General features: G+C 40.5%; 1 protein-coding gene across 1 annotated transcript; it reads left to right on the plus strand.

Moving 5' to 3' along the window:
- The first annotated feature begins 4546 nt into the window (after positions 1-4546).
- Positions 4547-20254, plus strand: NMU (neuromedin U). The gene is made up of 9 exons (XM_054203841.1): positions 4547-4682; positions 8045-8103; positions 11772-11819; positions 11918-11977; positions 12518-12547; positions 12654-12704; positions 14884-14958; positions 19239-19292; positions 20219-20254. Exons 1-9 carry the CDS (start codon positions 4547-4549, stop codon positions 20252-20254), a joined length of 549 nt encoding a protein of 182 aa, XP_054059816.1.
- Positions 20255-21150: the final 896 nt, after the last annotated feature.

The following is a 21150-nucleotide window of genomic DNA, read 5'->3' on the forward strand; positions in this document are numbered from 1 at the left end:
CTTTTCACATAGGAACATTGATCTGTCTGCTGAGACTACGAACAACGCAGAGATGAAATCCAGAGATCTCCTATTCTACCTCTAAGGATTCCTTGGATGCTAAAGGAAAGAGGAATTACGCAGTTTGAGCCCTTGCTGTGCATCTGTGAAGAGGAGGTTTCAGCCTCACTGTACACATTGAGACAAATTCAGCCCTAATTTAAATCTGTACCCACTATTTGGGAAAGATTATTATGTTTTTTGCTGAATTTGGCCACTGCTGTCTGTTGAGCAAATTTTCTTCAGTCATTTAAAGAGCTCAGCCATGTCTCTTTTATGCAAGGACCTTTTATACAAAATGTTCTGGGACTTCTGAGGAGAGCCCTGAACATTTGCTGCCATCAGCTCCCCAGCGGCGTCTCTCTCAGCCCAGGGGCTGCTGTTTCTGTGCTGATTTCCAGTAGTTCAGCCAAGTTCCCCTCACTCCTTCATTAGAGCCTCCTGAGGTCATTTAAATTTTACTAATTCATAAAGGAAGAACTGAGGCATCGTCTTGGATAAAATAATAAAATAACATTCTGAGAAAATACAGGGCCTGTCATGCCTTTGGGTTTTGTTGTTGTTTGTTTCCTATTTACAGGGAGATGTCCCTGAAGACTTCTACTAAGTGAATCTCTTTTTGAGTTAAGTCAACGCTAATAAAAGCCCATTCAGAGATGCTGGTTCTTGAATTGAGGGACTGTTCTTCATGGATCTTTTTCTGTTCTATTACAAGCTTCCTGTGCATTATCAGTTAGTAATATCATGGAATCATAGAATCATAGAATCATAGAATCACAGAATGTGTTGGGTTGGAAGGGACCTTTAAAGGCCATCTAGTCCAACCCCCCTGCAGTAAGCAGGGACATCTTCAGCTAGATCAGGTTGCTCAGAGCCTCATCAAGCCTGGCCTTGAATGTCTCCAGGGATGGGGCCTCCACCACCTCTCTGGGCAACCTGTGCCAGTGCCTCACCACCCTCAGTGTAAAGAACTTCTTCCTAATGTCTAATCTAAACCTGCCCTGCTCTAGTTTAAAACCATTGCCCCTCGTCCTATCGCTACATGCCCTTGCAAACAGCCCCTCCCCAGCTTTCTTGTGGGCCCCCTTCAGGTACTGGAAGGGGCTCTAAGGTCTCCCCGGAGCCTTCTCTTCTCCAGGCTGAACAACCCCAGCTCTCTCAGCCTGTCTTCATAGGAGAGGTGCTCCAGACTTTTGGTCATCTTTGTGGCCCTATATTTAGAGAGAATACCTTGAAGAAGTGCAATATCTGAGCAGGCATTAGTTGATTATTGAGACATGCCTCCCCAAATTTTAATTCTCTAGAAGGTAAACAATTAAGAAGAAAATCCATGTATGCAACTTGTTCATTCCCCAGAAGGAGGAATGATATTAACGGACCTGTCTGAAGTTGTGAGAGACACCCGTGAGCTCGCACGCACGGACCCATCTCTAACACTCTCCAGTAAGTTTGGAATATTTTGGTGAAGGGAGTGCAGCACGGATAAAAAACTCTCTTAGTGCTTAAGTTCAGAATGTAGGTGGAATGATCTCTCATCATTTTTATCAAAGTCGTAGAAAAAAACCCAGTACGCGCTGCCATCCTCACAGGCTGTGTGTGTGCTCGCAGGGAGGCAGTGACGTACCTCCCGACCTTGCCTTCTCTGAAGACGCAGAAGACGATGATGGTTTCACATACTCAGCTGTGTGATTTCCTTTCCACTAGCCATAATTAACATTTATTCAAGCAACATTAGGAAGAACATAAATATTTCAAAGAAGCTAATTACAGCGTCCAAAACATCCTCCAAGCTATTCGTTTAATGAGGATGTGCTTTGTTCCTGCAGGAGTGTAACATTAATTTCATCAAGCAATTAAAAAAAAACAAAACCAGACACCATAGAAAAAGATGTGTTTTTTTCTCCTGTTTACAAGGATGCTCACTTGCATTTCAGTGAGTTCCTTGCATAAAGATGACAATCATAAGCTATGTAAACCTCCTATAAACTGAGTTTCAAGCTTGGAGAACTTGCTCTGTCAAAATTCGCAGAGTTTTCAGTGGAAATATTGTCTCCGTATAAGCTTCAGTTTGGGCTTAATGCAAATATACATTTTTGCTAAAAGTTATATTGGTTTTTTTTTTTCTAGTGTGCGATTAGGAGGATTACAGTTATGCCCAAATCAGTTTACCTGACCCGTGTATCAGGAAATGCAAAACTATATTGCTGCTTTTAGCAAAAAGGCAGAGTCTAAAATGGAAGGGTTGGAAGAACTGGAAGACTGTAGCCTGCTCGGATGCAGATGACGTAACTCGGGGTGCAAATCGGATTGCATGCATAACGGTTACTGCTTTTGCAGGTGAAAGATTATGGAGCAATGCAAACCCAAGCATAGAAATAAGTCTTAAGTGTTGTTTTTTTTTTTTTCCCAGTAAATGGAAGAGCTAAATCTTTCCATCTGGAAATTTTTCTCACCATCTTCATAATCTCTTTTAACGTGTTTTTGTGCAAGTGGACTCAGCAACATTTTCCAGTCTGCAGTATTAAACCAGCTATCACAAAAATGCAGTTTCTGGGCTAATCAGAGGTCTTTCACTCTTTTTTTCACTGTTCTTAAAACACTCTGCACCATTCATGGGTGTAGAATGTTTACAGGTATTTAACTCTCCAATCATAAAATACTGTATTTTCTTTCACAATCTATTAAATATTTAACAAGAATGTATTAATTAAAATGCATAACAAATTAAATCCTTCCCCGGGCCAAGGCTCAGGACACTGATTCATGTATTTGAATTCAGATAGATTAGGAAGATAACCTTTCAGCGCTGATGACTTCCCGTTTATTATAATGTTTTCTGAATAAATGTCTTCTGGTTTTATTAACAGACGCCAGAACCAAGTGCAATTCCTCAATTTGGATTGTTTTAAAGCAACTCTTTTAATTAGGTAGATATAAATACATATAAAATACAAGCTTTTTAATTTATGTACTGGCTTTCCATTGACACAAGGATTAATTGTGTCCCCAGTCCTATTAAGGGAAGCTTTGCCACCGGATCTGAGGGAGAAGATACTTCTCTTACTATGAGAATTTTATGGCATCTCAGCGTGCTGCTTGGCAAAGCTTTTGAAATGTTGATGGCTCGTCAAAGCGGCCATGGTGGCAGAGCACAATTTGTAGCACATACGACTAATAAGGGTAAGGGCAAAGAGCAGACAGCAATCGTAGAATCACAGGATGGTTTGGGTTGGGAGGGACCTTAAAAATCACACAGTTCCAACCCCCTGCCCTGGGCGGGGACACCTCCCACTAGACCAGGCTGCTCAAAGCCCCATCCAGCCTGGCCTTGGACATTTCCATGGAAGGGGCAATGCTATGATTATAAATTTGAGTTACCTTTTGCTTCGCAGTGACACCCACCGCTCTTGTCAAGCATCTTTACTCCACCACCCCCCATTCATCTCCGAGTCAAAACCCACTGACGTGGTCGAAAGGAAGTACACATTGTTTAAGAACAATCTCTGATATTTTACCACTGTCTCACAGCTGGACCATGATGTAATATTTCCTTTAAAAGTCAGAAAAAAGCAGCCAAGCTAAAAAATAGGAGTGAATGGGAAAAGAGAAAAAGTGGAGATAAATCATAAGGATAGACTGTAAATTGGGAGATGCTGCCCTGAAATGCTCTCTGTGGCATCTTGGGGTTGGAGCAGCACCTCAGCTGGGCAGGATCATCCCGGAGCGAACTGGGACTGTCAGGCATGTGCCTTTGGAGGAAGCCAGGCCCTGCCGCCGGGCTGGGCAGCAGGAGCAGCTCAGCACCAGCACCAGCATCCTGCCGGGACTGAGCACAGTCTGGTGGTTCGGGGTGGCATGTCTGGTAAAATGGGGCTTGTGGCAATTTAGGGGCAGCTGGACTAAGCTGCAGAAGTGTCTCTACAGATCTGGGGGCTGTGTGCTTTTGAATATGTTATAATGGAGCTGTGTCAGCTGTCTACAGGTATAAATACCACCTAAGAACAAGGTCTGCAGCTGTGTTGTGAGTAAAACGCCTTGCTAAACACAGAATTAGGATTTTAATCCCCAAATGTCACCACATTACTGAGTTCTGTTCCACAGGGGGGCTAGAACTAGATGATCTTTAAGGTCCCTTCTAACTCAAAACCATTCTATGATTCTATGATTTTGTGTGTATTTAAGGCATGGGGAGAGTCAGGAGCCCATCACACCCCCCTTGCAGCACGGGGGTCCTCCAGAAAATCCAGCTACCGGCGGGTCCTAGGGGACAGGTGGGTGCGTATCCTCAGAGCCTCCCCCCGCCATCCCATCCACCCACCTCCTCCATGGCTTTTCCCCGCCAGGCTGGGCGAGCAGGGGCAGGGGGAGCGGCGGGGCGGGGGGGGCGGGTGGGCAGGACTCAGCCTGATGCTCGTCCACGTGTCAGGGAGATTTAAAAAGTTTGGGGAGGGAGGGCACGGCCAGAGGAGCGGGCGGCAGGGAGGCAGCGCAGGGGGACACCGCGGCCATGGGACACCCCTGCCACCAGCAGCCCCCCCAGCGCTGCCGGAGGAAGGCAGGGGACGGCGCGGCGCCGCCGGGGTCCCCGCTCCTCCTCCTCCTCCTCCTCCTCCTCCTCGCCTCCTCGATGCCTGCTTGCGAAGGTGAGGAGCATCCCTTTGGCAATCCCTGCGATATATTTTTTTTTTTTTTGGGGGGGGGGAGGTGACCCCAGCAGGTTGCCAGCGTGGCGAGGGGGCTGCGAAGCCGAGCCGCCTCCTCGCCGCCGGGCTGGGACGGGACGCGAGGCCGGGGGAGACGCAGGGATGCGCGGGAGGCTGGAGATGCTGGGCACGGTTTCAGGGGTTGGTTTTGGGGGGGTTTTTCCTCCTGTACCCCGGCAGGATTAGCCTGTCTCGGCAAAACTACACGCCAGCAACTTGGAGAAGTGGCTTTTGTTAAAAGCAATTTCCTTTTAAATATATCTTACTCGGATTTAAAAGCTAATTCTGCGATGTATCGCAGAGTTGTAGGAAAAATTCGGACCCTCTGGAAGGCACTTAGCCTAACCTGAAGCAATATTCATTGCATGAGGAGTCTCTGGGGGTGGGGTTAAGTGGGAAAGGATAGAGCTGCTTTAAGCAGAGAGCTCGATTATCTTGATTTAATTTGAAATGTTGTCTTAAACCTGAAAGTTGCTATTTTTTCTAACAGGGAGTGCTTGTTTGACAAGCACAGCTAATGGGCTTTTTAACAAAATGTACTCCTTTCTATTCTATTTTCCCACTACAGATAGATTAACTACATATACCTTGCGGAGTAAAGTAACATTACAAAATAAGTTGCTGTGCAAGGAACAGTTCAGTTTTGTTTGTATTATATGTGTGTGAGTTACTTTCACCAGGAATTTTTGTTCTGGTTTGATGTGGGTTTTTTTAATATCAAGAATCAAAGAAATCCGAGTGCAGTATACTGAATATTCCGTTAAAAATAAATTCCGGAGACATGGAAGAAGAGAGGGAAGGAAAAGGAGGGCAAGGAAGGTATTTGATCATTGTTCTCACAGATGTGATTGCCAGGAGTTCGTGTAGGGAGAGCCGTGGAGGGAAGAGGAGATGTAAGAAGTGAATCCCAGGTTGAAAAGTGACTGACACTGTGCAGCTGCCATTCTGCTGCCTTGGGAGAAGCTGAGTTTTCAGAATTTGGCAGAATTGAAGGATAAGAGAACAAATATATCACGGATAGCATCAATTTTGTTGGAGGATTTCCTCTTATATGTTCCTTTTGAATAGGATTGCTTTCCTCAATAGCACTTGACCACCCTCCCCCCCCCCCACCCCCGCCGTTATTTTGTGTATATTTCAAAATAACTTATTGTTTCCCTGCGTGTGCCATTGTGTATGTGTATAAATGGATGAAGACCTGTGCGGGGGGGACACATAGTCCCGGGTGTGAGCGCAAAGCAGATGGGACTGCACGCAAAATAAGAGTTTTGTGAATAAGTGGAGAAGGGTTAAGGAAACTTAGGAGGTGGTGAAATAATTGCATCTCCTCTGTCCAAAAGTTTATGCTCCAGGCAAAAAAAAAAAAAAAATGTAAAAAATAAAAGTAAGCTGTAATATTCAGGCTTTCTTGCCTGCTGTCCTAAGCTTTACAGGTTATTGGATTTCTTCTGCTCCCTCTGGAAAGCCTTGGGAACCAGGCAATGGTAGAAACAGCATTCAGTGACAGGCAGGCAAAGGTTTAATGGGGAAAGTGCGTTGATTTGAGGTGCTGCCCAGTTCCACAACGAGGATACCAGTCCCAGGCAATACTGCAATTGGAATACAGAAATTTAAGAACAGAAAACAAAGTAAGAGAATTGTAGCACCTTTCATTTATTTGGAGTTATTCCTCGAACTAAACCAAACATCAAAAAGAAAAAAAAAGCAAATTTTCATCAGAAAGCAGTTTTCCTATTATGTGAACCTCCTAGAGATTTCAGAAATATCCCACTTCTACACAGGGTGAAATTAAGACCCCTTCTAATTTTATTTTTTTTTTCCAGAAAATAAGCATCGAGAATAATTAGCCACCTTAAGTCTGTACCGGTACCAAATTACGGTTTTGAAATCTGCCCTTTAATGCCTGGAACTAAACGCTGTTGCAATTATTGTTATTAGTGGTACTTGTAAAACAAATGGAGGTGACGTACCTTCATACCCTGCTCACCTGGCCATTCTAGCTAAATCTATCATCACCTCTTTTGTGTTTACTTTGGTCCAACTGTTTGGAAAAAAAATGTGACCACAGGTAATTATAGACTTGGAGGTTATAAAATCTCTAATACTCTGAAGACTGCAAGAACAGTGCATAAACTGGTCAGGCATGGCTCATGGGCAGCAGCTTTGGGCAGGGGGTTAAATTAGATGACTTCGTAGGGTTTCCTGCAGTCCTAGGACTGTACAGATAAAGCACCACCCTCTCCAGCACCAACCTCCTTCCCAGGTGAGTTACAACGCCATCCCTGGAGACATTCAAGGCCAGGCTTGATGAGGCTCTGAGCAACCTGATCAAGTTAAAGATGTCCCCGCTTACTGCAGGGGGGTTGGACTAGATGGCCTTTAAAGGTCCCTTCCAACCCAACGCATTCTATGATTCTATGAACACATCCCCACATCGATACACTTGTGTGGTCTCTAGTGTGCCCACAGTTCAGTGATGTTCATTTCTATTATTTACAGAGACTCTGATAATGCAGTATTATTATTAGAAAGATACGGACAGATAAAATAATAGTATGGAAAGGTGGATATTCTGGGTGCTGGGCCAGGAGGGACCCAGAGACAGTGAATTCCTGGTTTGTAGCCTGGATGGGCAGAGGTGGAGAAAGGAGCTGCCCTCAAGCCAAGCACAGCATCGCTGCAGCATTACGGAATCAAGAACACGTTCAGTTTTCTAAGGGACTGAGCTTGTCCACATCACATACGCCACAGAGAGGAAACAAAGCTAGTTACACATGTACTGTCTGTCACCTCATGTCACAGGTATTATTAATATGCAAGAGTACGTTACATAGCACATCTTTAATCGTTTAACTGTGACATGCAACAAAGCAAGAGGTAGGATCCAAATTCTCACCTTGCGATGCAAACATGCTGGAGGTGAGCTCAGTTCTCAGAAAGCTCGAGGTTGTAGATGCTGGAATGTGTTTTCCTGAGCAGATCTTGGCGTTCAAGAGTTGCCATAAAAATTTTCTTGCCTGCTACTTATTGCTGAGAACGGACTAATGCCAGCCTGACCCCTGGTGAAAGCTGAGTGACTTCCACACTGTCTCTTGCTATGAGATCTGAGTGTCCATATCTGCTATGAACTTGTGAAGAAGCCTCCCGTGTTGCTGACATAGAACAGGCAGAAACTGATGGACAATGATGAGTGTGCTAGGTATCATCTTGTGTTTGGAGTTTTTATTGAAATCACCGATACGGGATACTTATACAAACGACCTTTGCTGTACAGCACTGCTAAGTGTGGTTTGTGCTTCCAGGGGCACCGATGCCATCCCAACCACTCGAGGCAGATCAGGATTTGCAGCTGTGGAAAGAGGTAAGCAACATCTGCGCACTGCGGTATGGTATACTCCATTTCTTCTATGCCCATCCTTGCCATGGTCACACCTCACTCTCCAGTGTTTCTCTTGCATGGAGTTCAGGTCCTTCTTTTTCCAGCCCTGCTTCTTCTGTACATCTCCTATCCTGACATCAGCGAAGAAGTGAAACACCTTGTTTTCAAAGATTTTCTGAATAGTTGCTCCAGAAGAATGTTGAGGCTGGGTGTTGAGATGCTGTTTGGGGAAAAGACTGTCTTGGCTCAACGGAGAGCTACGTTTGATAACAGTTGTCATCTAACTGTCCATGACCAGGCAGTCACTGTCCCTGCGAGAAACACAGCGTCCCATCTAGTATTTTTATAGTCTGTACACAATTGTTTCAACTCATCCAATCTTTCCTCTTACTTCTTCTGTTCCACTCCCAGGGCTGGGACACTGTATTTAATCCTATCCTGGCCTCTCAATTTGCTAGGTAAAGGGTAATGTACCGTGTCAATTAGCCCCTCTAACATTTTGCTACTGATCGCTATCATTACTTCCACTCTCATCTTTGAAACAAAAGTGTGTTTTGGCTCTTCCCTGCCCTTTTGGAACTGACGGAGTGGCAGGGCACAACACGCAGAGAGGGTTTAGCCAGCAACTCACGTGCCCTGGTGTGGCTGTAACCTTCAAGTACTCCATTGACATTTAATTTTGTAGCTTCTGATAACACTGGAAAGCAAATGACTCACCAGGATTATAGAGGCAGAGAGTAACTTTCATCTTACTGTGGGCTTTACAGGAGACACTTCCCTTGCTGCCAGCTCCCCTTAAAACGTTTCGGTAGTGTTGACTCAAACACCAACATATTCCTAGGCTGGCACTTGAACAAGCCCTGGTGGTCTTTTTCTCCTAGAAAAAAGTGGTCTCTTGGGAAGTAAGGCCCTGACAGCTCTAAGGAGTATATGAAAATGAGACATTCTGGATTAAAACTGCTGCTTTACACATTTCTGCATTTATTGCTAAGATTTGCTATTTGTAACACAGTATTTGTCCCTACACCAACTGGAAGCAAAGGCAAAGTTTCCATTAATATCAGCAAACAAAAAAGTATGCATAAAATACTAAATTCTGGGTAAAATTATGCAACTTAACTGTTCTAATACTTACTATTATAGCAAGAATAATGCAGGAGTTCAGAGGTTCTAAGGAAAGAGAATTAGATGCATAGGGTTATACCCTAAATCAACATGGCTACAGAATCACACTAATTCACCAGAGTTTTCTGGAATGAAAAGAATCAGTTCTTCCCCGTTTGTTACTTTATTAGTGGATCATTCAGGAGAAGCCCTGCCTCTACATTAACTTGGTAAATGACTCCCAGTTTATAAATATGGGAACTTTGTAACTAAGTATTGTGTTCCTCTACTCGTCTCTCACATACTTTCATTTCTTTATGTTATTTAACCAACACCAGCACATCAAAGATGATACGAACTATTAATTATTTTTTTTTAAAAGGAATTAACAGAAAATGGCATTTCCTCAGCCTTTGTTTTGTCCATGCAGGTTTTGGCTGAGAGATACTGATTTGTGTTTGACACAGTGGAAGGCACAGTATCTTGTCCTGCTACTGAATTATGGTAGTTCTCTAATAGTCACCTCCAACTACAAAACAAGCGAATAAACAAACAAACAAAAAAACAACAACAAAATCCCTCACCAAGAAGAAACAGCAGATTTTTAGCGGAGGCTTCCACGATGACTTCAGTTTAGTTTCTCTCATTCGCTGCTCATTTCTCCCTCTACGTTTTCTTACTCTGAAAGTGGTGAAGCTGAACTGATATACCCGGAGACAAACAAATGCATGATGAAGGGAAAAGAGAACGGGGAGGATCTGTTACCAACAAAAACTACTTGAAAGGGGAATTCTGTGAGCTATTAGCTTTCCCAGTATCTCTGCTAATGCTTCCTCGTAGATTGTCTCCAGAGAAATGAATCATCTCTTGTCTTGAAGCGCTCAGATATGCATTATTTGTTTATTGCTTTCTTCACTTAATGTTTTCATTGCTAAAGAGTGTTGTTTAGGGCTTTTTACATATAATAAAATCGTAAGACCCATTGCATTACCTACTCTTTATTTAAAAAAAAAATAATTTTAATGCCGTCTATGAACTAGATGACTAGCAAAGCTTTTTGGCATCTAGACAAACAGTATCAAATATTCAATGCAAGAAATGTTGCATACCAATGCAGCTTGATATTGATACCATTTTAAAGTTATATACTGAAAAGTTAACCTTTAAAGTTAACTTTAAAGTTAACTTGAGATTTTTTTCTTTTCCTTACAGAAGACTTAGAGCTTTCAGCACTGGTAACATTATTTCCATTAATTCCAGTGCCCTTAATTCCATTTCTTCTCCCTTCTTGATTGACAACTCTGCTAAAATTGATTCAGTAGTATGGAATTCTTTTGTCTTGGCAAAGACACAATAGAAAGAGGATGTGATTAATTGTCTACACAAGGTAATGAACAGTAGGGAAATGATGGGTAGGGATCGCTTGTTCATTACCTCTTCCAAGACAAGATCGTGACAGCACTGAATGAAGCTGGCTGTTAAAAGACTGATCAAGACAAATGGAAGTGCACTGTGTAGGAAACCACAGGACATTGGGGATGCTAAAAGTTTATGATGGTTCAGAGAGAGATTGGTCAAATTCAAGGCACAGAAACCCACTGTGATTGGAGAGCGTGGGTTTTACTAGAGCACTGGTCTCTTCCTAGGCACTTCTCTGGGTGCCAATGTATGGCCAGTTTTGGAGATGCAGAGCCAAACAGACATTTATTTTGATCCAGGTGAAATGGCTGATTGGGTTTGGGGCTTCTTGTTTTGGTTTGTGGATTTATTTTTGGATTTTGTTTTCTTTTGTGTCTATGTGTGTAACATTCCGTTCTGTGCTGACGTGTCCAAGTTCAATTGCAATGACTTCTTCCACGGTGCTCTTTGAGTTTAGATCTCTTGAAATACATTGAATATATCTCTTACTGGCACTGGGATTTGGGAACCATGTCCTTTAAACAAAATCTTGTGAGGGTCCTCATTTGCCAAAGAAAACAGCGCGAACCTTGGGTATTGGCTGCTTGGTGACTCACACAAGTTAACTGGCATGCATAAGTCGTGCTGGCACATATCATAATCATTCAAGAAGATGCGTGTGTCATAAGCCTGCAGGGAGGCTGGAATCCAATCGCAAGAGTGGTGTTTGAGGACTGCTCTTTGAGTCACTTGCTTTGTCATTTGTTTCGTAGTTTTGTATAATCCAAAGATATCACAGAAGAGATGTAAGCTCATAGTCCATACCCCAGATGCTTAAAATCATAGTTTAAAATATCACTTAGTCTGAGAAGGCTACAAAGAGGAGGGATGTGCGTGGAGTTAGAGAATAAAGGACCCAGATATGTATGTGTTTGTTGTGATCAAACAAGTATAAATTTATTTATTTGGTCAAGGGCTTTTTTTCCCCCTTGAATACAAAATATTTTATGAATGTACCTATAGGAATTCCTGATGGTGGACAAGCTTGCCATACCTTTGGCTGCACTGAACTGTTTTTGAAATTACATGTATTTCACTGGTTTTTATTAACCTGACTTCTTAAAAAAGAACTGTGTGAAATTTTACAGATAGATGATGCGTGTTCTGCCTACCTGTCCGGAGATTCTCAGCCTCAGGTGAGTCAGAAAGAGGTTACTTTATTATTTTGATACTGTTTGTTGTACGCAGTAGGATTGGAAGTCTAATACCTGGGTTCATGTTTTCTTTACATTAGGCGTCCAGTGCGCTGGAGGAACTTTGTTTTCTGGTCGTGGGTTTTCTCCAGAAACCACAGGTAACACACACGAAAGGCTACGTAGCATTTCTGAAGCCTGATAGCTCAGTGTGCCAATGTCTGCAATGAATTCTGAGGACCCAGTGTCTGAAGTGTCCCTCAGTGCTGGAAGTAATACTATCAGTTCTCACTCTGAAATGCTATGTGTCCTAACTCAATGCCTGTTAAAGACTACAGGGAGACTACAATGTTTGGAAAATAATCTTCAGGTTGAATACAAGGTTTCAGATGTTTTTATTGCTCTAGATTAGAAAAATGATGAGCTCTCTATGGAGAAAGAAATTTACCTGTAAGAGCATAAGGACATACAAAGGAGCATCCGCTAAACCCATCTACTCTTCTACTGGAAAGTAATCAATGCTCCCTACAGAGTTTAAAAAGAGTAGTTACATTGATAAGCAAAGACATGTAATGTATCTGTCAAGGAAGGATGATATTCCAATCCTGTACTGAAAAGTTTATAATGTAACCAAAATTACCCATTGCGCCTTTTTTTTTTTTAACAAATAAAAGCTTCTCTACCAATTATTATTCCTACAGGGTTTAGATGAAAAAGACAACACCAAAAGGGTAAGATTTCTATGTATGTTTTATGATCATACTAAAATTGTCGAGAAAATCATAACACCCTTGCCCTGTTTTGTAGTAAAACCCCACTTTTAATTTTTTTGAACAGTTCTTATTTCATTATTCTAAGACTCATGACTCAGGCAACTCAGACATCACGGTAAGTGGCGTAGCACTTCCTTGTGAGTACGTGTGTGCTTGCATGTAAAAACAAGGTAACGTTCCTTTTTGCAGTGGTCTCTCCAACTGCATAGCAAGCTCTGAACTGGGAGCTTTGTGTTTAAGATATAGAATACACTTTAATAACATGGAAGACGATCATCAATACAGTCCAAGAGTGTAAAAAAACAACCAAACACTCACAGAATCCCAATTGCATCTTAATCTTGTAGTTATGACATTTAAGAATAAGACCAAATGCTTGTTTCTGGTACTGGAACATAACATATGGAGTGAAACAATGTGGATTTATAGAAGCTGAGAACGTGACCATAAATGTCAAGAACGCTTAATGAATTTTTATTCATTATTAATTAAATTATATGCATTTATTTGTGCATGTTGTAAATATGCATCAGGCAAAATAGTATTTAAGTATCACTCAGATTTTGGTTTATATTTTAAATGAAAAACATGATTTTAAGACCAGCCTCATATTGTTGATATAAAAATATTCTCATAATCCAGCAATATAAGCAAAACTACATGCGATCCATTCTTGCTTTTAAAGTGCAAACATAGTCTGTTTTTTCTGTGCATCTATGTGTCTTTTCTGTGCACAATAGGATTTTGAGAAAGTTCAACCTATTCATTTTTTTTCTCACGTCTTAACAATTATCTGATATGTTAATGTCCATTTTTGCCTTGTTCTTTACTTTTCTTCAGAAATATGCAGTATATTTCCTAGAAAGTGATATTGCTGACATCAGGGTCAGTATTCTTGTGATAGAACTGCTCTGGAGGTTTTGATGGTAATGCGGGCACAGTGAAATGAGCTATTTCTTCTTGAGAGATTACTGCATCCCCCTTCGTCCCCATCCTGAATGCCTTTGCCCCTGCCTGCTCCCAGGCATTGCCGCTTTCTCACTTCTCCTGGTTTAGCTGTTCAAGTGACTCTTTCTAGCCCAGTTCCCAGAGATACTGACTTAGGTGAGATCCATCATTCTTTGGCTTTATTAACTTCTCTCCACCTTCCTTGGAGGTATTTAAAAGACGGGTAGACGTAGTGCTTAGAGATATGGTTTAGTGATGGTTTTTGTCAGAGTTGGGTTGATGGTTGGACTCGATGATCTGAAAGCTCCATTCCAACCTAGGCGATTCTATGATTCTGTGATTCTATGACTGCAAGACAGAGCCCAAGTGGGCAGCTGGGATGCCCTTTAACTCCTCCGCGACATGTCAGGCCTCTACCGTTTTAGCTATCATGATGCCACATTGCCTACCTTAGGTAGGCAAAATTGGCTCCAAGTAGGCAAGTTCATTTTACCTATTAACTAGAGTATCACTTTGGTAACTCTAGTTATTCCATAAATTGTATTTCTCTTTCTTGTATCACTTTTCTAAGAAGTAATGTTAAAAAATACAATATTTTTAAAATTATGTTTACATGAGTTTAAGGTTGAAAGTCGTTGACAGAACATGGGGTTTCTACCTGATCTTCCACGGTGGACCTCTCTCCACAAGCCCACGTGGTTGTGTTTTGCGAGGGGGGCACTTACACTGCACACAATGCCACCGTGCTCAACCAGGATCTCTGCAAGCATAAAGTCTTGCTGGACACAAGGAATTTCACGATTGGAGCTTGTGCAGTGGCCATGTTACAGCGACCAGTGCCATGGTTACAAATTTTCCCTGAGAATGGATCCCTCCTGCACACTGTTTTCTAACAAAAAAATATTTTTCTTGCTGCAATTTAAGTTACTTTGAGTAAAATGAACTTTTCAGTACAAAGGAGATTGAAGCTGCTAACTTCCACAGCAGATAATGGTAGAAATGTTAGTAGGAGTAGTGTATGGAAATGTTCTCTGTACCACTCACAGAGGCTGATCAAAGTCTGAATAATTGCATTTGCCGTTCTGAACTTTCAATGAGTAATGGTGAGGGCGCATAGCTTTTCCCTCCGTCACTGTGTGAGTCACGGTCCTAGTGTAAATATAAATGTTAGTACCTGTTTGTTGTCAAGTCTGAAAGCTCAAAAAAATAAGTTTCTCAACTAACATCTTCAGTCCTTTTTTGGTGCATGTTTGGTCCATAAGGCAATACTGCAGGAAGAGACGTTTTTTGCATCATATGGTCCAAATTTCATTGTTGCTCATGTGTCTGTGTTCGTGTCCTCTCAGTCGTCTGTCCTGCATCCTTTGCTGCAACTCGTTCCCCAGCTTAATGAGAGAAGAATGAAGAGATACAAAGTGGACGTATGTAATCTTAAACTCTGCATGTTTGTGTCCTCACACTCGTGACTTATTAGTTCTTCTAAAAATGTTCTTGTACACCTTTCTGCTCATAACATTTTTATTTTCATGATTTAATAACACAGTAGTGTATTTTCATCAGAAATGTGAGGTTTTTCAATTCGTTAATTAGTGAAAAATAATGCTGCTGATATTTAATGTTTAAAACAAAAAATACTGAAGTAATATATGCTTAACAGAACAGTGGTAGAACACAGAGCTTGTGTATCAAAATGGATCTGTTAGTTCTTTTATAAAAAGAAAAATACTTTCAGTTATCTGTACCATTAATTGCAGTTGAGTCATATTTTCTAGGGGGGTGTCTTTTTTTCCCCCCGTTTGGAATTCAAAACATATCTATTCCTTAAATATATACTATTTATGACTTTTAGCACTAAGAATTTCCAAGTAATTTATAGATGATTTTACTGTTTAACTTAAGGAGCAGATAAGGAAGTTCTCTATGGAACTAATTTTCCATAGAAAAGCAGTGTGTTTTGGAACAAAAGTTTCACAATAGTTTCAAATAGCCCAGCTGTTTCCAAAATATCATAAAATTTGTGTATATCTGTTGCAAATGCAATTTCAAAAATCAAAAGGCAGATGGCTATTAATGTCCGTATCTTTAGTGTGGCTATGGAGAGAAGAGAAAAATTCAGGCTGATATATAAGAATCTTTCTTTACAAGAATGCTAAAGATTCAACTATAATAGAGTATACCAAAACCTAAGACGCAGATTCTTCTTGGTTTACATTGACTTCAGCTTGGTTATTCCTTAGATTCACTGATATGATTCCTCATAGTCACTGATACACAAGTTAAATTAGTGTACAAATGTATAGTATTTAATACTCAGGTAGTGGCATCCCCATAAGTAGGACTTTTCCTTTATTAATCCGGATAAAGGCTGTGTTGCTAATTGCCAAATTTTCAATGAACTCTTAATCCTATGATTATGTACATCAGCTTTCATCTAGTCATGGTTGTGGTCGGCAATACTATCTAGCCCTCTCTTCGGATCACAGCATAGTCCCAACTATATTCCCTGAATCACGTTTTTCTTATCCAGTGACAGAAAAAACACCACACTAGTTGAGACTATATTTTCACCAGTCCAATGTCCTGTGTCCAACAGTATCTTGCTGTGCATAGACAGGAGAAACGTAGAAGGACCAGAGGAAGTCTGGAGCCATCAGTCCTCTGGTGTACTCTCTAGCTTGTCAGGCACCTCCTAGAGACCTTCCGAGCTGAAGGCTTCATCTGGACCATTATGTAAAATAGTCATTAATGGATTTAACCACCTTTGATTTCTCCCTATCTGTTTTAAATGATTATTTTGTGATGTTTTATCGTTTGCCATTTAGGCCTATAAAGTGAGGAGATCATTAAATCCCAAGGAAAATGTCTAATACTAAATGTGCACTTGAATACATTTTCTTCTGTAAGGCTGAGGCCAAGAGAAGCAGTGACATGGCCAACACATACAGAATATAGCCATTTTAAAATATTCATAAACCCAACACAAAATCTAAGGAAGCAATTGAAATTCTAAATCGAATTGCATTTTATAGAAAGCAACTTTTTTGTTTTCCTGTTGTCAATTCCTGCTGTGAATACCAGTCCTCTTGTTAAAGGTGTTATTTACTGGTGTGCAGTGCATAAACACTGGACATTTACAAAATGCTATCATCTTCTGGAATCAATTTTGTCTGCAAATGCTTTTGGGTTTGGTATTTTTGCATGCACCTTATCTATTTTAATGTCATAATAAACCTTTGAAATTCATATATATTGTGCCTATCATATTTGTTTATGTGGCAGATTTCAGTGCATTTTAGTAAAAGAGTTTAAAATCCTCTCTAAATGTTATTGCTAAGGGTCAGAGCAGTTTACAAGAAAATGAAGAAAATACGGAAATAATCTGCCGTCAATAATAAAAGTAGGGCAAGTATTCTCTGACTATGAAAAATCTATAAGTCTCCCTTTCCCATAGACTCTACCAGATGGGCCGATGGGGAAATGGCATCAGTAAATCCTAAAACCAGTAGAGAATCAAAGCAACTCTGCCTAAGATGTGCAGAGGAACTCTGAGCCCACGGTGCAGTTCCTACAGGCTGCCCACCTTTGGTTGGACTATGTGGCTCTGGTGTCACAGGCTGTGCTTCAGGAAGGGTTAGCTCGCTGATGATTTTTTTTTTTTTCTCTCCTCATACTGGGAAGAAAACCAAAACTTGCTGTACATAAACACACCCACCTCTCTCCCTGACCAGGCAAGGAATTGAAATGGTGGATGAGTGAAGGAGAAAACATACTCTATTAACTTTATTCTTTCTTCCCAGTTTGGAGTGATACCAGATTTTGTCACCAATTTGATTCCTCTTGAGCTCCATCTTGACTGACATAATATGATCTAAGGCAGAAGACACAAAAGCATTTTGTTCACAAGTCAATTGAAGAGATTGAACAAGATAACTTTTGGAGGGCAGACACTAAACTCTAAATAAGTACAGTTCTTCATGAATACATATGTTTCTGTATACGTATATACATGCAGGTTTATGAATATACATGCATGTATGCTATAGAACGTATTAGGGTGTTGTTTTTTTTAACATCTCCAAACCCTTGAAAAGTACGCGGCAAGTGTATAATGAAGACAGATTTTAGCTTCAGTTATTTTCTAATATCAACCTCCTGACATGAAATCAAACCAGGATATGATGTAATCTTCTTTAAGAGGTGTCTGGTTCTAAGTAGAGAATGGCATATTAGTATGTTAAATGTCCATAAAATAAATCATAATTCCATATTAGTAATTGTACTCTTGAGTCCTTTAATGTTCTAGATTAATTTCTTTAACTTGCAACAGCTGCCTGGTTTTTTTTCTGTTTTTATGTTTGTTCACACATTGAATAGAAATAGTAGAAAAATAATGAAATACAAATACCATTAGACACTCCAATGGCAATGCACAAAACTCTACTAACAGGTGAATTTTTAGCTTTTTCCAATTATAAACCCCCTCTAGTGTTGAATGGATGATAGATCTGAGATGGGTATTTCAAACCCAGGTAATGCTAGGATGAGGCGGACAACAGGAATAAAAATCAGACACATGTTTTACCTACAGCAAAGAAACTGGGTGTAATGGTATACCCGATGAACTGAAGTTGAAATTAAAACCAAGACTCAAAAAATAGTGTATAGCTTAAACCCTACTTCATTTGAAAGCTTCCTTGGATTGAAGATACTCCTGTGTTAGGAAATGATGGGAGCCATCCTGTTTTACGCGATTCTTAGCACATTCAAATTGCAAATGGAGTGATTGCTTTCTATAACAACTCTGGTTATGATCACAGCCCGAGAGATCACATGATCTCAGTTCTTAATTGAGAAATACCATCATTGCTAAATAAATTCCATCTAGATTTTACATTCTGCTAAGCACAAGATTCGAACTATTTTGTTTCTGAGTCGGCCTGTCTCTCCACCTGCAGGACCGACACCTCACTCATATAGCGGATATTAGCACAAGCAATAAGAATCCTGTCATTAAGCTTATGTGTTCTCTGATCATGAAGGTCTCATTAAAATAACTGGATACTTCATGCTTTGTACTTGTTACATTTAAATGGAATTTCTATTTTCTTCATTGTTAGTTTCCCCTGCCTTGCTGTATGGATTAGTAGACAATTGTTTCTCGATGTGCGTAGCGCAGACAGGGAAGAATATCATAAGCACCGGTCTTTTCTTTGGGGGTTAATCTGAGTGGGGTGATGAAGATACACCTCTGTAAACAGTCTGCGATCTCATTCCTGGGCTGGAGCCTGAGTATTTGTGGGTTTTAAGCTTTGCCTTGTTGTCTGTCTGCAAGGTGCAAAGACCAACTTGATTTTGTCTATAGAGACTCCGTTACCATGAAGGCACTGGTTGTGTCTGGGTAGTGAAACCTGGAAAGTGGAAGGCAAGGGCTGCTCATCATTACTAGTACCGTTCTAAAGCAATCTGAACTGAGCCAAAACTTGAGGTGGAATTTGGCCCTCATTCATGTGTTCTCTGCTATTTCTACATGACAGCATGGACTTCTTGTTACTGGCATGGAGAGATATATATAAAGCATGCCTTAAGGGGCAAGGCTGTGTAGTAGTACTGAAGAAATGCTTTTAGTATGTACATAAACAACCTCTCTATATGGATTCACGTACAAGAGTAGATATGATTTGAAATACTTTGTTTTTTTCAGGAAGAACTTCAAGGACCTGGAGGGATTCAAAGTAGAGGCTACTTTTTCTACAGGGTATGGTTTGTTTGACTTTTTTTCTTTTCGTTTTGTGATGTACTGAAACAGATACTTTCTCATTTTCCTTGTGTTTTGACCAGTAAGATCAGAAACTAGATACAGAAGTTCTCATGAGAATGAAACTATTCTGTTCATCCTTGGTGCCATAGAGCCTTTTTACTCCATTTTTGCAATATTGAGCAAGTTAAAGATGGCAAGTCAAACTTAACAATAATTCTCTTGGTTTTGGTTAATCTTTTTTTCTGTTTAAATAAGAAAGTGGCTAATGAAAAGAGGGCAAGTTTGTATAGTTGTATTTCTTATGTATCAGGATTGGATCTGCAGAGTTCTTACAACAGGCCAAAGTTATTGGTGATATTAACACCGATGCATTCATGATGCCAGAGTGAAAAGCAAATTCTTATTAAGCTCAGCCAGAGATTTTCTATCAGCTTTAGAAGACATTGTATCACGTTCCTTTGTAGTGCAAATATTTCTGAAATGACCATGGTGAAAAGTGAAAAACTCTTTGCCTATATTAAAGAACAGTCTAAAAATAAAATCATTGAGTGACATGTATTTCTTTGTTAATTACAACACTTATACTGCAATAATAACAACAATCTGGAAGCACATCTTAAGAAAATGCAAAAAGAATTTAGGGATAATGGTCTCTTAGAATGACTTCTTGTGGCTTTCTCCCCCTATAAAATCATACAAGACGGGTATAATTCATTCTTCACTCTGTATACAGTAATTTTTATTTTATAATTCTCCCCCAGAAGTGGATATTAAGCAATAACTGGTCTTAGGTTTATCTTTAATGATGATCACATTGACAGAACTGAGAAATTTCCCAATTTCTATACATACCAAATTGGGTGGTGCTTTGTTACTCAAACCAGTCAGTTTTATGGAAGGCTTATTGGATATTTGTCTTTCAGCCACGCAACGGAAGGAGATCAGTGGATTTTCGCTAAGGAGGTATGTATTTAATGCTTTTAATCACAATCTATATTTAAATTAGTTTATTTTTATACAAATAGAGCACAATATTTATGTTGAGGAGTAGTCTCAGAAAGCCTTTAATTGTTTGGCCAACTTAGATTTCTCCAGGCAAGCTTTTCCCAGATGTGCTAAATTCATGTACGTTCAGGTGAAGTAAATAAAAGCTGTAGGTACTGAGTTCCTACAACTGAGAACATACAGCTGTTTCAGGCAGCAAGAAATAGAAAATATCCCAGATCTGTAAGCAATTTGGAAAGTTAACAATGGTGTCAGGAAGAACTGATACAACTGGCTATTGAACATATACTGACATCCTGTGGGCAATTCTCCTGTTCTTACACAGCAAAAAACCTCACACTGAAACTAAGTACCGGCTTCAGGATTTAATGTCAAATCATTCACCTCTTTGGAGCAATATAAAAAAGTTTCCCTATGCCAATATTATAATGCTCTGTTTTCTTATGTAGAATCATAGAATCATAGAAGCTTCATGGTTGGAAAGGACCTTTGAGATCATTGAGTCCAACCATACACACACAAAAAAAAAAAAAAACAAAAAACCAAACCTCTACAATCTGTGCCACTAGAGCATGCCCTGAAGCGCCACATCTAGACGTTTCTTAAACACCTCCAGGGATGGTGACTCAACCACCTCCCTGGGCAGGCTGTTCCCGTGCCTGACCGCTCTTGCAGTAAAGTAATTCCTCCTAATACCTAATCTAAACCTCCCCTGCCGCAACTTCAGACCATTTCCTCTGGTCCTGTCATTATTCACCTGGGAGAAGAGGCCAACACCCACCTCTCTCCAACCTCCTTTCAGGGAGTTGTAGAGGGCAATGAGGTCTCCCCTCAGCCTCCTCTTCTCCAA

This window comes from Rissa tridactyla, chromosome 5 (genome assembly GCF_028500815.1).
Source record: "Rissa tridactyla isolate bRisTri1 chromosome 5, bRisTri1.patW.cur.20221130, whole genome shotgun sequence".
NCBI classification, from domain to species: Eukaryota; Metazoa; Chordata; class Aves; order Charadriiformes; family Laridae; genus Rissa; species Rissa tridactyla.

Excerpts from the sequence above, each read along its gene's own strand:
- NMU (XM_054203841.1), top strand. The coding sequence starts at position 4,547 with ATGGGACACCCCTGCCACCAGCAGCCCCCCCAGCGCTGCCGGAGGAAG. Across the intron at positions 4,683-8,044 it reads CTCGATGCCTGCTTGCGAAG|GGGCACCGATGCCATCCCAA; the intron begins GTGAGGAGCATC and ends TTGTGCTTCCAG. Across the intron at positions 12,548-12,653 it reads AAAAAGACAACACCAAAAGG|TTCTTATTTCATTATTCTAA; the intron begins GTAAGATTTCTA and ends TTTTTTGAACAG.